General features: G+C 36.6%; 1 protein-coding gene across 1 annotated transcript in view; it reads right to left on the reverse strand.

Moving 5' to 3' along the window:
* grm8b (glutamate receptor, metabotropic 8b) overlaps nt 1-14,825 on the reverse strand; it is a 127,043-nt gene extending 112,218 nt beyond the window's left edge. Inside the window, exons 1-2 of the mRNA XM_046858990.1 lie at nt 14,394-14,825; nt 12,308-13,155 (exon numbers count right to left, since the gene is read on the reverse strand). Coding sequence (XP_046714946.1) covers nt 12,308-12,826 — 519 coding nt within the window. The 5' untranslated portion in view covers nt 12,827-13,155; nt 14,394-14,825. The remainder of the gene's footprint in view (nt 1-12,307; nt 13,156-14,393) is intronic.
* Nucleotides 14,826-19,601: the final 4,776 nt, after the last annotated feature.

Raw genomic sequence — 19,601 nt, forward strand, 5'->3', positions numbered from 1 at the left:
GGACTTTAAAACCCTCTTGTGTGTGTCGGAAAAAAATGGCTGAATATAACGGCATTAAAAGTTAAATTGGCATAGAAACATTTTAACTACCCTTTATGATATCTGTACAAATGATAAATACAGCTGGTGAATAAAGACCTACTCACAGTACACACTTACAATAAACCAAAATTTACCAAATGTGCTTTCATAATCTTTTTTTTTAATTTTTATTAGGAGGTCCATGGATTTTTTTTTCAATAGAACATGTCCCTGGATACAGAAGGTTTGAGAACACCTGCTGTACAATATTCAAACATTACCCAGTGGAATTGAGTGATTAAAATCAGTGGAATGTTCTCAAGGGCTTGGGATTTGCTAACATGCTAATTTTACCCCAAGAGACAGAATATGTCAGTTCCTGATGATTACAAAACTGAACTAACAAGAACTATGTGTTACAACAAAAACTACAATTTATAGCTGTTTTTTATTAATTATTATCTTTTGGGAGCTCTAAGTAAAAACCACCTGGTTATACTGCTCCTAGTACGAAACATGCTTCTTAATGTAAACGTGATTCAAATTATATATAGTTCAGTGAATTTACCTGCACTGCTGAGAAAATAATGATAGTTGATTAAAAACACTAACCAATATTCATAAATTCTAACACTTACTAAACAGTATGTAAAAATTGTAATCTGATATTTTAAAGGAAGAATCTCCAATATTCTTTCAGCATAATTAATATGGTAAATGTATGCTAACCAAATACAAACTTGTATTCAGCGACTATGACATTGACCTTCTACGACCTCATTATGCACTTATTATGCAAATCTATTCATTAACAGTTAAATTCTAGTCAATATTTTTTCCATTCTGTAAACATCTAAACATGTAATATCGACCAAGTATCAATAGAATTCTACAGTACAGTTAAATATATAGATTAAAACACAACCCAGGTTATTATACATATATGTATAATAAGAACGTGGTACATGTCATCTTAAAAGGCCATAAATGTACAATAACCAATCACTCTTTTAATTACCATTCATGCAGTGGGCAACATTATTTAGCATGTCTATATGACAAAGCTTGCATTTCTAATGCCATGTCAAAAAGCAGGACAGCATGACTTATGGCACTCAACGTATGGCAACTGACAGAACTGCAGCATGTCTTTATGACAAATTATGTCATTTCTTTTCCCTGATTATATAACTTATTATTCTTTAGAAAAGGGAGAGTTTCTGCTAAAATCACCTCTGTCATTAATTTTTATGGATGCAGGGACAAAAGCGTCAGTCATGATGAAGGGGGAAATGGACTTTGCTCTTTTAAATGGGATTTTAAAAAACTAATTTCTGCTTTGCTTAATCTCTCATTCATAGACCATCATAGACCTAAGCAAACACACTCCAAATTATCCAGTTCCCATAAGGCTTTTTTTTACAATCCAAGTAAAATGTCAGTCTTAGCAATACTAGATACCGTACAGTTTGACTATACTGTGTAAGGTAGTGTGTAAGATAAAGTGGCTAATGTGCATCTGCCTCTGGATTTCAAAACTGTTTATATTTAATATATTACTGTGTGTGTGTGTGTGTGTGTGTGTGTGTGTGTGTGTGTGTGTGTGTGTGTATCCATGTATTTTGAAATATACTCCAAACGTTATATTAATTCGTTGTTATATCACAAATGTTGCGCAGTCACTTTTTCTCAAACAGCAGCACAGTAATTCCAAATCGCAGCTTTAAAATCATGGGCTCATTCTGATACCTTATCATTTCTATAGTAACTGGTCAGGCATATGAATTATCTTGAGAACAATCAATATAACTCACAGTTTAACAAAGAAAAATATGTAATTACTCTGTTAGATTTTCTGTTAAAAGATGTTTATATAACAGGAAGCCTTTTACACTTCCTAGTGCACTCAGCCTTTAAGAAAAACGTGTTGGTGTAGAATGTTGAAATCAATTTTTCAATATTTTTCAGTAGCATGCAATATAAATAAATATATATATATATATATATATATATATATATATATATATATATATATATATATATATATATATAAAACATTTAAAAAATTGAATTATTTTAAAAAAAAAATGTTGTATTTAGGTTTTGCTTCCAATGCAAAAAGAGAAGTATGCATGAGAATACAAGCCCATCACTCTTACTGACGACAGCTGCTCAAATATTAGTATTGATGGAGATGGTGTATCTTAAAAGAGGAGTGTTCCCAAGAGCATAGGTATTAAATCGACTGGGACTGCTTGTGAAGTCTCATTTATATATGCATACATAACTAAAGTCTTTTCAAATCAAGTATTTGATTCATATGTGCAGGTGTTCATCTTAGGGAAGAGCTGTATCAAGAGCTATTTCTTGTGTAATTTTTTTCATACACTCAGTTTTATTCAATTATTGTCATACCTTGTGCAGTACTTGATAATTAGAATTAGGGACAGCACTCATTAGCACAGTCTCAGGGGATACGTGTGGCTGGGAAAGATTTCCTCAACGGATGTAATTAATTTTGCATGCTAATCCAGATTTTACATCCAAGAGGACTGACAATTTACAGAAGCACCTAAGTGTGCAACATCAGATATCTATTGTATCAAAGTTGCTCGGCCAGATGAGTCCTTTAGATTTGCTAATAGCCACAGTGTACAGAAAGGAATTAATTTAGGATTTTTATGATCTCAGTTCTGCTTGCTTTATAAGTCAGACAATTGAGCAAGCTGATATGAAAGGAACAAGAAAATCCGTATTTATTTCTCATAAAGGTGATAGGTTTCACTCCTTTTGAGTATTTTCTCTTTATTTGAATAATACGGTTTTTGGGCTTTACCTAAACTGTCTGTATGACATTTGCTAAGCTTGCACAAAGTCAATTTTGCCTGGATCTAGCTTAAACTATGTCAATAAGGCAATGGTTTAGAGGTGACTGAATTACATGGAGATAAAATGTCAGAAATTGTTTTCCTTTAATGCCTTAAAGTGACTGGTCAAGCTCTATATAAATCTCACAGCTTTTTTCTCAAAACCAAAATATGTGGCCTTTGATACCACTGACACCCATCTATTCCTTAAATATTTTATCACACCACATACTGAATGAAACATGCCAGCGCAGTTCAGTATCTTATCAGTCATGCGACCTTTGACAAATTCTCTGACTGGTTCAATTTCACTCAATAAGCTTTTTCTGTTAAGGGGATATTCTGTGTCAATCGTCTTCCTAAGCTTGCTCTCCTGAGCCCCATGGCACAGAAATTGCACAAAGGCTCGAGTTGTGCTACACTAAGCTATATTCTATATAGTCAAAATGCTTTGCGCCATCATTCTTTTAAATCTGTTTCGATGATTACAATTGTTAGTCACTCATTCGGAACCTACTGAGCCAATAAATCCAACAGAGGCCTCTGAATATCCTGTGTTTTACCAAAGCATGATATAATGTAAATATGTGTGTAATTAGACAGTACAAACAGACAGTATGTTGTTTTTTTAGAAATTTCATAGCTTCGGTAACATGGGCAAACAAGCATTAACCCCTCCTTCCTTTCTACACTAGAGCTGAGGTGGTGTATTGATTAAGACTGCAATGCGACGCTTCATTCAATCCTGGGAAACTGGGAGTGGCAATAACCCCCTACTTGAAAAATCGAGTAAAATGTCTTACTTGTATGACAAAGAGCACACAATAATGCAAGCTCTTTTCATAAAGTCTTTTCTACTTCTTGATTGTCTCATATCCTGATTTATAACTGCACCTGTCACAAAGTGTATGTAGTTTGTTCCGGTCTGATTTAAATAGAAACTATACAGGATAAATAACGTAAGCCTACAATTTGCCCCTTAAGGTGAAAAGTGGCACCATAGGGAGCATTACAAATATAAATGACTCACTCAGATTGTTCTGGCTCTTTTCCTTTGCTCTCATTTCACATGTGACTTTTGCTTTATTTTTTTATTTTTACATATAAATGGACCCAGTGACAGCTGGTCGTGATTTTAAATTAAAGGAATAAAAATTCCTACCTACCAGTAACTCAGCATTGCTTTACGGTTGAGTTTTATAGCACAGGTTCTCTTTATAGACATTGAACTATTACACACGTACATAGGAAATGGGGGAATAGCTAAATATAAATGCATTATTTTAATGAACAGGTAATATGTGCAGTGAATAACACTGATTACCTTGTTAGCAGAGCACATCTTAAGGTGTGGGTTATATTAGGCATCAAGTAAACAGTCAGTTCTCGAAGTTGATGCATTGGAAGCAAGAAAAACTCTAGTATAAGGATCTGAGCTTAACAAGCCAGACAAAATTGTGTCACAGCATCTCCAAACAGCAGGTTATCTGGTGTGTTCCTGGTCTGCAGTGGTTAGTCAGTACCAAAAGTAATTCAAGAAGGACAAGTGAACTTCAGGGTCATGAATACCCAAAAACTCAGTGATACCTGTGGGAGCGAAGGATAGCACAGTATCCCAAACTGCTGAAAAAGTTTATGTTGGCTATGGCTAGACCCTTAGAGTCCATGCCTCTAAGGGTAAGAGCTGTTTTAGAACCATAAGGGAAACTTACACAATATTAGTCAGATGATCTTAATATTAAGGGCAAACTGAGTATATAAATAGATAAATACAGCCTTGACTAGAAGTCACTCTTTCAGCACTGTCAGCTCCTTCTTTCAAACCATACAAATTTAACTTTGTCATTTGCCACATCATTTAGTTGTACTTTAGACAATATTTGCTTATTTCCTTCTACTCACTCCTCCAGTCATCACCCAAATTCACTATTCATCTTTATTAGAGCTTCAACTATATTTACATCTGCCTTCTTTATCACCTCTAAAATCAAAGAAGTGGCCTTAAATATATTTAGACCCAGCAGACACAAAATCTACTCTGTGCATAACTTGGCATGTCTGACACTAATAAGCTGCATGAAATTACAGTTTGAGTTAAAAAGAAATTATTATCAGCCTCTATTTTATTTCATTCTGTTTATGTTGAATGCCTTGCCAAAAAATTCAAAATATTGTAAAAAGGAAATCTATTTTATGAAAAAACAGTGTTATTTTGTGTATGCATTCCCTTAATTCTTAAATATATATATATTTATTAAAATCTTATTTGCCCATTGTCTTTTTTTTTAAACTACTGACATAATAAGACCATTTACTATAAAGGCTGGTACAGGTGTAACTATATCACATGTCCTTATACATTTTCTGTAATGTGAACAATTCTTGTATGCATTATGATTTTTTAATATTCAGACACTAAAAAAATGGAATAATCATCTCTGACTGCTGTGACCACGTATCATCATCTTTTAAATGGATTAGCATGCTTTTTGATTGGTCCATAATATGGATATTGCTTCATCACTTGGCAGTAAAGCACTGTGTGCAGCTGAGAACCAACAGCTTTTCATGAGCTTGACTTGTCAAAAGATTTTATATGTTCAGTTTTTACCTACTTTTCTGCAGATCTGTTAATCGACGTTTGCAAATGGATAATGTTTGAGACATTTGAAGTGAAATCCAATCGAACTAAGTGTATGGACTCAACTCTCTAAGGATTTTTTGTAATTTAATTAAGCATCTATATTACGTCCTTCAAGATGAAAGCATTAGCATTAGCAACAGCAAAACCGAACACCCTTAAGGACAAATTATATGTAGTTCTAGGACTTTCTCATATTTGATAAATTGGAATTTGTCGCATGCTCAAAACAGATTTTTCAGCTGACTGAAAAAGTGAAAGTTGGAAAATCAGTTCCAAGCTCACAGCATAGCTCATCAAAGAAGCTCTCCTCACTCCGAGCTTATCTGATTGGGTAAACCCTAAATTTCCATCTGAAAGATGGCCCACTGCCAAAAATGTCTCAAGCTATTTAGAAATCAAATTACACAGAGTAAGCAGCAGCAAATGTATGCACTATATGGCTAACAAATGCAAAAAAAATTGGCATTTAATAATGTTTTCAAGAAAAATATATTTATATATATATATATATATATATATTTTGCACAAACTTTTTTTCAATTTGCTCTTCACATAATTATTCTCCTTTATATAGAAATGTATATTACATTATATAATTATGTATATTATATATAATTATATAACTAACATATTGAACCTTTGTGTCTACCATAATGACATGACATACATCTGTTGTATTTGCACACAACATTACAAAATAAATCATCTTAATATTGAATTTTGTGTGAATAACCAGAGTATCCAAATTCAACACTATGTTTAACCCACTATCATTGACCTCATGGCTAGTAAATAGACATAATCTTGCAACACTGGGAGTCAGAGTGTATGACAGAGCATATCTTCTGCACTTACTCTAAGTTAGCGGCAGTATTCATTTTAATTGACTATCATATTATTTTGCTATATAGCTGGTGGCGTAACCAAACAGTTGAATAATTAGTTAATAGAATAAAAAAAAGGAATTGACATTAGTTGTCAAATATGGATGAAATATGGATGAAACTCTATAAAACCAGGTTTCAATAAACCAGTCAAATGGTATTTTTTATTTTCATTCATTTATTTATTCATTCATTTTCAGTGACCTCTTTATGCCAGTCATTGATTGCAACATGCACACTCTCAAATCTAGTGGCAATTTAGCATAGCCAATCCACCTACAGGCATGGTGTTGTGGGTGTGAGAGGAAACCAGAGAGCACATAGGTAAAAAATAAATACTCTACACAGTTCAGATTCAAACCAGGGACCCTGGAGCTGTGAGACTGCATTGCTCCCCACTGAGCCTCTGTACCTCCATGTATATTTTATTTCATTTTTTTATTACTCTCGTTTGCATTTATAAGAGAAAGAACTCAGATTGCACTTCCTAATGACTTACTGGCAGGTACTGCACCTGAATTCCACAGTAATGTTCATTCAATATCTCAGGCCCCAAAGGGCTCATCTAACAGATTTCACTTCAGCTAATAAAGTACTGCAGTGGTCCTTAAAATGGCAGTGAGGATTCCCTAGGGGGAAATTGCGAGGTCAGTGTTGACAAAGTCATAATAAAGGCAGTATTGAAACACAGCATATATGCAAGCAATAAACAAATGCACAGTCTCCCAATGCTTCCTTTTCCACAGAGCAAATAAACTGGATTAAACACTTATACAGGTTTATTAAAAATAAATTATGCTTTTTTTCTAGACTAGATTCACCCACTTTTCAAAAGGTAGAACATAGATAATACTTCATAGTTAATTATTCTATGGTAAGATGGTAATTACAATGGTTGTAAATACTGAAAAATATACATATACATACATATACACTCATTTGACTCTTTATATATGAAAGAAAATTGCCTTAGGGAGAGTAAAAATGGTATAGAGTGATTTCTGTTTTGATATAATACTGTATAAAGCAGCTTGAGGTGAGGCAAAACAACAACTGATTAAAATGTGAACACCTCTGCTCCAATGGAGAGATGACTTGCTGGGCACAGAGATGTTTCAGACTTTTCTTTTGAAACATTGCTTCACACTGTTAATATTGTTTCTTGTTGTTATTCTTTGGCCTTAGCAGGATGCGGTTGTTGACTAAGTGCCAGAGATTTGTAACGCTTTTCAATGGTTTTCACTGGCATTTCTCTTTAGAGATTTTCAAGCTTTGTCATAAGATTCCAAACATTTACTCACAAAATTTACTTTATATCATATGTGTGCTGACATCAGAGGGTGGTTTTTGTGTAGGAAAAATCTCCACAGAGGCATGTTTTCTCTGTGTAATGACAGAGGGCCTCTCAAATAGTCTGAACCAGAACAGGACATGGCATATTACATTTACATTTATAGCATTTTGGCAGATGTCCTTATCCAGAGGAGTTTACATTTATTTCATTCATGCAACTGAGCAGCTATGGGGTAAGGGCCGTGTTCAGGGGCCCAGGAGTGGCAGCTTGATGTGGATGGGATTTCAACTCATGACTTTCAGATTCAAAGTGTGATGCCACTAAGATCCCACCTCCCAATAATCAAATTCCAATGATTTCATTTAATTACAAGACACTAAATACAATACAATAAATACAACACAATTAATTTTGTCTGGTATTATACTAACAATTTGTTTTTTGTTTGTTTGTTGGCAAGACATGGGATCTTAAACTTAAACATACCAGTCACACAGATGGTCAATAACCTAATCCATGACAGTTTTACTAACTAATGTTGCCTGCTATCTTAGCTTTGTAATTTACATATATTGTAAATAAATTCTAAATATAGCTTTTCAGTTAAATTTACAATGTACAAAGCAACATGGCTACCTTTTGGTGTGACATGGCAGATGCTTCTGTTTTTGCCCTGAGTTTGGGTTATGAAGCGAGAGTGAGAATTAACAAGAAGCCAGACCAAAAGCACATAGGGATATACACTTCAATAACAGACACCTGTGCTTCCCCAATTTTTAAAACCACTGGCAGCCACCAGTTTTTACCCAGGGTGTATATGTATGAATTATTAAAACTACATTCAAAGCTAGGTACAGCAGTGATATCTAGGCATAGCAGATGATCAAAGTGGTCATGAAACCTGCAACTCTTTTGTACTATCTTTAACAAAATATGCAGTATTACATAACTATTATTATGAGAAATAATAGCATTGTTTCTATTAAACATTGTAACATTGTTCATGTTGTACTTATGTGTCTATGTGTGTGTGTGTGTGTGTGTGTGTGTGTGTATACATACTATATCATCAATATAACATCACAATTAAATATCAAATATCAAACTGAAATATCAAATATGCTGCAAACTAGATTTCTTTATAAAAAAAACAGGATCTGTCTGATTAAAATGCCACACTAATGCATGGGCAAGTACAAACCTACAGATATTGTGTCATTTTCTAACACATGGATTTGGGCATCTACTGTATTGTGGAGCTAATTAAGAAATATTTGGGTCTAAAAAACTTGATTATATGGACAGAGATGTACTTCCTAACCTAGTACCCAAAATACAAACTTGATTGACAGTGTAAGAGACCTTACTGGAGAAAGTTATTCATATAAAAAAATACCGCTACACATAACATGGATAACTAGAAGGGGAAATAGGGCTTCACAGCAGAAAGGCTTTCTTTGTTAGCACAGTAGAGCGCTGGACTTATTACAAGCATAATCCAGTCAAAAGACAAGAAGGTCTAATTAAGGTTTAGTCTGAGAGAACTGAATATGCCTTTAAACTCAGCAGTAGCACAAAAACAAAAAGACAGCAATATGCTTGAAATTGTAGTTTGAAGCACTTACGAAAAATGAATAATAATAATAATAATAATAATAATAATAATAATAATAATAATATTGATAAATGATGAATAATGAATAATAAATGATGAATCATATTTATATAAATCAACTTATATTGAGTATTCTGTATACTCTGGTTGGAGGCCATGATCAACCCTATTAGTCCTGTGCTGAGTGCAGTCTAGAGTAAATAGTGTTACATTTAGAATCATACTGTCAAAATCATGACAATTAATACGTAAACAAACACAAATAAATAAATATTATTATACAAAGAATAATATTTGTAACTGTACTTTTGGAAGCAGAGTTTAACTATTGATGTTGAATAAAGTGAAGCAAAGCTGAAAGGTGTTTAAAGATATAAGAAATCGGTTTGCACATAAGAATTCCATAGGTTCTTCCAGACATGGCTTTTCCCTTAAGGCCCACTTCCTAGTTTATTCGGGAACCTGCTCGCTCCTAATAAAATAATGGAAATCATCAGACCATTTACCATGACAGAAAAAGAAGGGAGCAACATCATTGCATCTTTTCAGTGGAGAGCTCAAAACACCTGCACAACTGTCAGTCATTCTGGATTCATATGTTGATTGGCTCTCCTGACATGTTTATATGAGAAAAAATACAAATGTGTTTCTGGGTTATTTTACCTTCTGCTATTAAAATGCAGAGCTCCTACATCAAATGTGTAAAGCTTGGCAGGTTTTAAACAGTCATTTAAATATGTATTATTTATTTTTGCATATTTTTCTGCTGGTGCCCCTCACAGTTTGAAGTCTACAATCTTTGCTCACTCCAAACTGCTCAGCTGCTCACTGCCACAGGATCTCGATTTGCTCACTGCTGGTAGCATGTTTTCATGATGCTTACATGGAATTGGTTATGACTAATTAAAAACACTCTCCTTCATGAAGCCTTCTGCTGATTGGCTAGACTTAACATGGTCACCTCACTTGCTTGTTTTTATTTGAGTCTTGCTGGATTTGTAAAGCCAGAACGTTGGCAGGAATTCTAACTACAAGCTGAGTTCTTGGACTAAGCAAAGATATCCATTAAAAATCTTAAAAGGGTGTTCTCTAAGTTTAAAGAATAAGTGTTGCATGCTGTGGTCACCCACGTAAATGTCAGTCATCAAAGGTATGACTTTTAGTAAAGTCATTCGCATTAACTTTAGTTAGCAAGCTAAAAAGCAAAGGAACACGTCATCAAAACAAGAGCAAGAGAATGTAGTATGATAAGTGTATAAATAACTTAAAAATTTTAGTCCTTAATTACCATCTTGTTTTTTATTTTCAGAAGAAGTAGTCGACTAGTTTAACTAGTAATGAGCTGAGCCCTTCAGAATAAAATAAAATCTTGGTGTGTAATTAGGCTATGTGAAATGTTGCATCGAACACTGCTGAAAGAGGGAGGGAGAAGAAATATATTACAGTGGATAATGAAAAAGTCAGTTTGATCTTGACCCTGTTTTTCTGTTTATTTTTGGTTATTTCTTTTACATTTTAAAGTGATAAAAAACATCAAAATGTCTGTTTGCTTATGATAGTACAAACACAGAGTAGAGGAGGAAGAAGGGAAATAAAAAAATGGAGAGAGCACAAATGCAAAGAAACAGAGAGAGAGAGAGAGAGAGAGAGAGAGAGAGAGAGAAAGCTAGAGAATAAAAAGAGTCTAAGCAAGGCAACATACTGACTACTGACAAGCACTCTGATAATTACCCCCATGACCCCTTTTTTATCGCATAAGAAGTGTCAGGGTTGTTTGCCAGCATGAGAGAAAAACTACCCTTGATGTGTGTTTTTATTTCAACAGTAAAGCTGCTGTTTCATTCAAACCTATTCCATTTTCAAGCTAACGTTGCATATATCCAATAGAAAGCGATGTGATATAATGTTTTTGTAAACTGACTCATCAATTTATTTTTATGATAGGCTTTAAAAGTCATTATAATTAACAATGGAGCCTATGGAAATTTATTGGGTAAAGAATATGCATTATAAACATTTAACACAATAGAAATGGACATATTTTACTCGTAAGTGATGTCGAAATATGTAGAACCACCTTTTTTCTTGGCTAATATATACAGGTACCACTGTCCTTATCAGGGTTGTACAGTCTGGATATTATGTCTGCAGAGAGTTGCATCACAACCTATTCTGGTGAAGAGTCACTACTTTAACCAGAGGAAAGTTGAGTAAAGATTTAACTGTCACAAGTATTTGAACAAGAACAAGTTGATGTGATTCACAGCAAAACCCCACATCACCTCAACAACTCATGGCATTAAGTTATATTGTGGGTTTCTCGCAGACATGGCAAATTCTTATTTTATTTCTGATTAAATGGTGATTCCCTTCATCTATTAAATGCAAACCCTGTTTTTTTTATATATCCAATTACAAGTCAGCTATATATAGTGTGTCTATCAGACACTCAATTATTAATGTGACAAGAAACAAGATAACCTCGAAACAAGATAAAGCAGCACTTTCAGACCCAAAGGCAGAAAAACATTCAGTCAATAATGGCTACTGTAACCGGAGCATTTCAACTTGTTAACTGGTACAAGTATATTTCATAGATCATCATTAGTGGAGATTAGTTCCTGTTTAAGTATATAAACTGTATCAAAATAAACTATATCAAAATAAAGTCCATAATAATAATGATGAATTACTGAATCTTTTAAACTAAATGTAACTTCATCTTTTATAAGTAGAGCTGACAAAGAGCAATCTGTGTTAACCAGTGATGTCTGTGTAAAGATGTGCTTATACTGCCACTCGTCCACTCGCTGCTTCAAATGCATATAGACGTCCCTTTATCCTTGTTTTCTGGTTGATACAAAGTGCCTGCATTTTACAAAATATACTATTTAAATATAATAGATATCCAAGATGTTGGGGAAGAGGCCACTTAACTGCATGAGTAAAAGGACAATGCGTGTATGCATTTGATTAACTCACCTTAAACAGCCGCAGGATGTTGGCTACCATGATGGAGACAGAGCTTGCAGATGCACCGATCACTCCCACAATTTTGTCAGGTTTGGCAAAGATTGGCGGCTCTCCACTGGCACAGCGCACATCAGAGGGGTCGCGCTCAATCAGTGCCTGCACAAAGGTGAGTGACTGCTCCAAAGCATACGTGTCTCTTGAGCATGTATCCAGGATGCGCGCACCCAGCGTGATATTGGGCAGCAGCTCAGGGTCTTTGTTAATGAGATCAATAGCAAAGAGCATGGCCTCCAAGCGATGAATGCCTTTCTCTTTCTTTAGCTCGCCGCATGGGGCACCACGTTCCCCTCGTGTATGAACTGGGAAGAGGCCACCCAGGATTATGTCTCCATCTATTCGAATGGAATGAGCATATTCAGGAGCTGGGGGCATAAGTGGGTCCACAAGGCGCTGAGGTCCATAGGTGAAAGAGCAGCTTGCCACTGATAGCATAAAAAGGCAACCTTGCCATGTGGAGAACTTCGCCATTATAGTGATGCGTTAAATAACAAGGCAAGCAGATAAATAGCAGTGGAGTTCTATCAGGTGTGCAGCAGTTACTGTAGCAGGTGGTAAGTATGAAACGGGTGCACGGGGTGAAAGGAATCACCAGTACACCTCAGTGTTGATGTAATGACCTGTGTGCGCAGATCCCAAAGTGGAGCTACCATTCTCTGGCCTCAGAGTCCAGAACATAAGGTTAATCATCGAGGTGTGACAGCGCAGAGAATGGAATACTGTTTGTGAGAAGAGGAATGGTGCATTTAACAGTCAGACATAGTGATCTAGGCTGCAGATTTCATAGACTCCTGTGGACCCTGTAGAGGAAAGAGAAAAGCAAAGGAATGAGCAATTATCTTCAAAAAAAAAAAAAAAGTGCCCCATCAGGTACACACACACACACACACACACACACACACACACACACACACCTGTCTTGCTATCTTTGTGAGGAAGACAATTATTAATTTATTCCTTCACCAAAATCTATCTGTAATCTTATCATTATAAGCAAAAAGCAAACTTCTTGTTTCCTCTTTTAGTTTAAGGGTTTTTTTTATTATTTTTTTGCATTTTTAATGAATTTTCTTTCTCTTCTTTCGCATCCTTGTGAGGAAATGTGGTCCCCAGCAAGATACCGAAACAAGCACGCACGTACGCACACACACACACACACACACACACACACACACGCAAGGAAATATCTTGCTTGTTCCTTAATCAAGCATGGAATCGTTCTTAACATCTTTAATGTTAAAATAAAGCGAGTCTGGATGTGAGCAGTACAGTGCGAATAACTGCCATGCAATATTCTATGAAAAATCTGCTTTGCGCGAACACACACACACACACGCGCGCACACGCAGGAGCGCGCGCGCTCACGCACAATTATACTACTAATTGTTCTCCCACACGAGAATGCATCCATAATAACTTAAAGTCGCAATCTGTGTTATTTATTATAAATCAGCGAATGAAGAACACATCTCTATAGTAAATGCGCTTTTCTTCTTGAAGACTTGCCTGACAAATGACAAGAGCTCCAATTTCACCAGAACGCGAGCGCACAGAAACATTCAAGCTTCCTCCAAGAATCAATCCGTGGTTTTCTCGTGGAAATCAGCCCGAACTTGGTATATCCCAAATTCTACGAGTAAATGAAAGCGGAGCCCCGGTGCAACCTCTTATCCATGCACGCGCCTTCTGATTGTTATCACGAGCAGTCAGAAGATGGGTTTCATCACTCCTAATGGATAATAAGACGAGAGTCACTCTGGAAATCCTTTGCCCCTGCAGGGTTCCGTTCATATATCTGACATTTCATCCTTCCTAAAAAACAAAGAGAGAGATAGAGAGTGCACCTGAATCCCTGCGTGTGGTGCATCATCTGGATAAAGAAACATCTGTCGCAGGCGCACACTCTTCTCTTACACACTACCCAGAACTGACTCCAGTGCACATGCAAATGCAAAATGAAATGCAATGGCTTTAAGCACTTCAGTTACGTCATGTATTAATTTAATTTAATTTAGTGTGTAAATGGTAAAGGAATTACCTGGTGATGCTGATGATGATGGCGCTCTGGTGACGGTTCCAGCTGCTGTGCAGGAGGAGAGCGCGCGCGCAGAGCAGGTTACAGCATCAGTTCTCCTCATACACACCAAAACACACTCGCAGTGCTCGCAGCTGCATGCCTCCTGTGTGGATAATTACTGTTTCCGTTTTCCTCAAAGTCAGTGGCAAGACTCGTTGAGTCATTTCACATTTCTGCACATAATTTCTGTGCGGGGGAAAAAATGTTTATGCACGTGGAACGTTAAAAGTAAGAAGAAAAAAATGAGGGCAAGAGCAACTGTTGGCTACAGCTGAGGTTAGTCTGTGAAATCGAGCTATCGCCTCCTGTGATGCCTTCGCGTGCTCATTATCTCCAGTGTTATAATGAGAATGCGAGCGCAGAAGCTCAGAGCTGCAGTTTGGTGCTCAGTGAGTAGCAGCTGCAATAACCCTCATGTCTCATGAAAAAAAAAGTAATGTGCTTGCGCCATCTGCTGTTCGAAATAAAAACGGTTTTACAAAGCACGGGTTCCCAGCCCTTGGTCTTGGACACTGCAGTTTAGTATTGTTCCTGCTCTGTACTCAGGACAGACTGGTTGATTAACTGATTGTTTAAATAAAGAACAAGAAAATTCTCAAATGTGCCCTTTAATTGAATAGAATGTCAAGAATTTAGCTCAGGGCTGTCAGCAAGAGCAATACGGCCTTTTTTGACTTGACTTAATGAGTTGCTAATTTTGACTGCAACTGTATATGAAAAAGTCTACACAACCCTGCTGTCACAAGTACAACTTGCGATATACAAATGTGCCCTCAACCACAATCCAAAATCTTACATTATGTTATTATAACAGCATAGGTGTAATAATATATTGATTGGGAAGATCAAATAGGACATATACACTGATCAATCATAGATTTATGACCACCTGCCTAATCTTGTGTTGGTCCCTCTTTTGCTGCTAAAACAGTCCTAACTTATTGAGCATTAACAGCATTAAGTTCTCCAGCAATTTGAACTACAGTATCTGGCCTGTTGGATCCGAACACGGGCCAAACTTCACTCCCCACATGCATCAGTGAGCCTTAGCTGACCATGAGCCTTTTGCCAGTTCACCACTGTTCCTTCCTTGGACCATCTTTGATAGATTCTGGCCACTGCAGACCAGGAACACCACATAAGAGCTACAGTTTTGGAGATTCTCCAGCCCAGTCATCTAGCCATCAAAATCTCTCCTTGTGTATATACACTTTTAACTTTTCACTCTGTGCTGCTGAAATCTGTTAAATCACCCTTGGGGTGAATGAATAAATAAATGAACAAATGAAGGTATTTCACATGTTTCTTCCTTTCTTTCTTTTTTTCTTCTATCTCTCTGTATGTCTGTCTATAGTCAGGATTTTAAAAACCTTTGCGATACAGTGTATTAATAGAAGTCTTGCTTGATTTTTCTTTTTAGTATGCACTCTTATAATGAAAAGGTGCACAATAGCTAAATGTTCTGGTTTCCAAAAATAGTTTTTACTTGTTTTTTGGTTTGTTTGTTTTTCCAGAAAGATAAACCTATTTTTTGGCTTGTACATTTTAAAGGTTGTCACAGAGAAGCAATCCAAAGAACCTTTCAGGATCAAATCTTGAAGAAAATTAACAGCAACAAATACCTAACCTGTAGCATAATTGTTTGTTCAATACCGCAATCAGCCATAACATTAAATCAACCTTACTTTTATTTTGTAAGTACCCCGAGTGCCACTAAAACAGGTCCAACCCACAGAGGCATGGATAGCACATCCTTCAAGATCTGTAAGATCTGTTTGTCAAGCACATTCCTCACATACTCGATTAGACTGAGATCTAAAGAATTTGGAAGCCAAGTCAACACCTTGAACTGTGTGTTTTGATACCTTTTTTCTTAACCAGTAAAGCTTTCTCTCCACACAAAAGACAACACTCTCAAGACAACTTTTTTTTGGGTAATGGCCACTGCGTGTTGGGAACACCCCACAAGACCTGCAGTTTTGGAGATACACTGACCGATTTTCTAGCCATCACAGTTTGGCCCTTGTCAAGGTCACATAAATCCTTACTTTTACTTCCTGCTTCTATGTTAACTTTGAGAACTGAACCTTCACTTGCTGTCTAATATACCCCACTCTTGACATGTGCTATATTCTCTTCACCTGTCAGTGGTTTTAATGTTGTGCCTGATCTGTGTAAAACTTTCTGCCTCGAGGTAGAGCACTGAAGCCAATGCTGAAGACTGCTACACTGTTGCATCATGTTTTCATGGCATCAAAGACATACAATATGAATAAGGAAGCTGTGTAGCATCAAGAATTTTTGCACCCATCACCATGAAGGTATGGGAAAAGAGTGGTAGAAGCCAGGCTGAGGGAAGAGGTGACCATCTGTGAGCACCAGTATGGTTTCATGCCGAGGAAGAGCATTACAGAAGCAATATGTGCTATAAGAATGTTGATGGAGAAGTATAAAGAAGGTCAGAAGGAGTTGTATTGTATGTTTGTGGATTAAGAGAAAGCATACGACAGGGTGCCAAGAGAGCAGTTGTGGTATTGTATGAGGAAGTCAGGTGTGTCAGAGAAGTATGTGAGGGTGGTGCAGGACATGTATGAGAACAGTGTTACAGCAGTGAAGTGTGCAGTAGGAATGACAGACGGGTTCAAGGTGGAGGTGGGACTGCATCAAGGATCGGCTCTGAGCCCTTTCCTGTTTGCAGTGATGATGTACAGATTGACGGACGAGGTCAGACAGGAGACTCCGTGGACTATGATGTTTGCGGATGATATTGTGATTTGTGGCGAGAGTAGGGAGCAGGTTGAGCCTGGAGAGGGGGAGGTGTACACTGGAGAGAAAGAGAATGAAAGTCAGTAGGAGTAAAAGAGAAGAGGTGGTGAAGGTGGAGGAGTTCAAGTACTTGGGGTCAACCGTGCAAATGGAGAGTGTGTTAGAGAAGTGAAGAAAAGAGTGCAGGCAGGGTGGAGTGGGTGAAGAAGAGTGGCAGGAGTGTTTTGTGATAGAAGGGTATCTGCAAGAGTGAAAGGGAAAGTTTATAGGACTGTGGTGAGACCTGAGATGTTGTATGGTTTAGAGACAGTGGCATTGAGAAAAAGACAGGAGGTGGAGCTGGAGGTAGCAGAGCTGAAGATGTTCAGATTTTCATTGAAAGTGATAAGAATGTAGTATGTAGGACGTTTTGGGTGAAAGTGAGACAGGCCTGACTGAGATGGTTTGGACATGTGCAGAAGAGGGCCATGGGGTATATCGGTAAGGTAATGCTGAGAATGAAGGTGCAAGGCAGGAGGAAAAAAAGAAGCCCAAGGAAGAGGTTTATGGATTGTGTGATGGAAGACATGCAGGTAGTTGGTTTGAAAGAGGCAGATGTAGAGGACACAGAAGTTTGGAGACGGATGATCCGCTGTGGTGACCTAATGGGAGAAGCCGAAAGAAGAAGATGATCACATTTAGAGGCAATCAGGCCAAGTTAACCTTTGTGAACAGCCACTTCTGACAGACCTCTGGTCTCCTCAGCAGACTGCTATAATAGCCACCGTTACTATTAGTGTACTCACAATAGACAAGACAAAATAGACATATTTAACAATTTACACAAAAGTCGCTTTACATACACATAAATACACAAATTTAACCATGATATTTGTTTTATAATTCAAAAAATGTAAAATTTCTCCGAGATAATGTACAAAGAAATACAATTTAATTGAATAGAATGTCAAGACTTTAGCTCAGGGCTGTCAGCAAGAGCAATAAGGCCTTTTTTTACTAGACTTAAGGAGTTGCTAATTTTGACTGCAACTATATATGAAAAAGTCTACACAACCCTGATGTCACAAGTACAACTTGCGATATACAAAATAAAACCAATATAAATAATTGCTTCTTTCATTTCCTCATGTGTTTAATAAAATACAAGGGAAAAATATTCAACTGGATTGCATAAGTATGCTCACTATCTACTTGTAATACAGCCATATATTTATATCTGTACCAACTTGTATCTTAATTTGGCATTTTAAAACTGCAGTTTTAGCAGAGGTGTGTAGACATTTTTCTACTTACTTTCTATACATGTATTATCTTACAGACATTCATTCATTCAACTTTAACCTCGGTATGCTTGTCAGAATCCCACTGGATCTTATTTCAGGAATACTGGAAAAAAGGGTAAAATCATCCACCCTAGATGGCATGACCACCACACACACAAACACGGCCAAATTAATGAAGACAGTCAACCTACTGGCATGTTTTGGGGATTTGGGTATAACCCGGGAACCCCGAAGGAACCCTACAAGAGGCACAGGAAGGCAATGAACAGAAGCACAGCACATAGAGTAACAAAAGCTAAAGAATGAACCCAGGACCCTGGCGCTGGAGCCTGGGACCCTCGAGCATGTACTTATTTTATGTACTGATTACATTTATTCGTTTCTAGAATTCCAGTAAAATATTTTTGCAGGGGGAAAAAAGACATTCATTGAATACAATAAATGGGACACAGTTTTAAAATCTTTATTTGGACAAAGTTATTTCTAGTGGCGAAGGGATAGAATGCAAGTATATACTGTATGTGTGTGTATATATATATATATATATATATATATATATATATATATATATATATATATATATATATATTATATATATGCAGTATCTTACAAAAGTGAGTACAACCCTCACATTTCAGAAGTTCTTTTAGTGGGACAATTCTAAAGAAATTAAACGTTGATATATTTTAGAGTAGTCCACGTGCAGCTTGTAGATTATAGATTTACTGTCCTCTGAAAATAACTCAACATACAGCCATTACTGTCAAAATAGCTGGCAACAAAAATGAGTACATCCTAATTAATAACAGATGTAACTAGCTGTCTAACAACGCGAAGCCACATGTCCTATTCATCATGTTTATGTTTTTGTCTGCTTGACAGGACCATACACATTTGTGTATCTCGTATTAGAGCAGTTACATTTTGGTGCTTTGAGTACAATTCTCTTATACTGACCACTGGGTGTTCATCATGGCACCTCATGGCAAAGACTCTCTGAGGATTTGAGATTTAGAATTGTTGTGTTTCTCCACAAAGATGACCTAGGGTATAAGAAGATCTGTAACACCCTGAAACTGAGTTACAGTACAGTGACCAGGGATATATAGAGGTTTTCCAA

Source organism: Silurus meridionalis, chromosome 10 (assembly GCF_014805685.1).
Source record: "Silurus meridionalis isolate SWU-2019-XX chromosome 10, ASM1480568v1, whole genome shotgun sequence".
In the NCBI taxonomy this organism is placed as follows: domain Eukaryota; kingdom Metazoa; phylum Chordata; class Actinopteri; order Siluriformes; family Siluridae; genus Silurus; species Silurus meridionalis.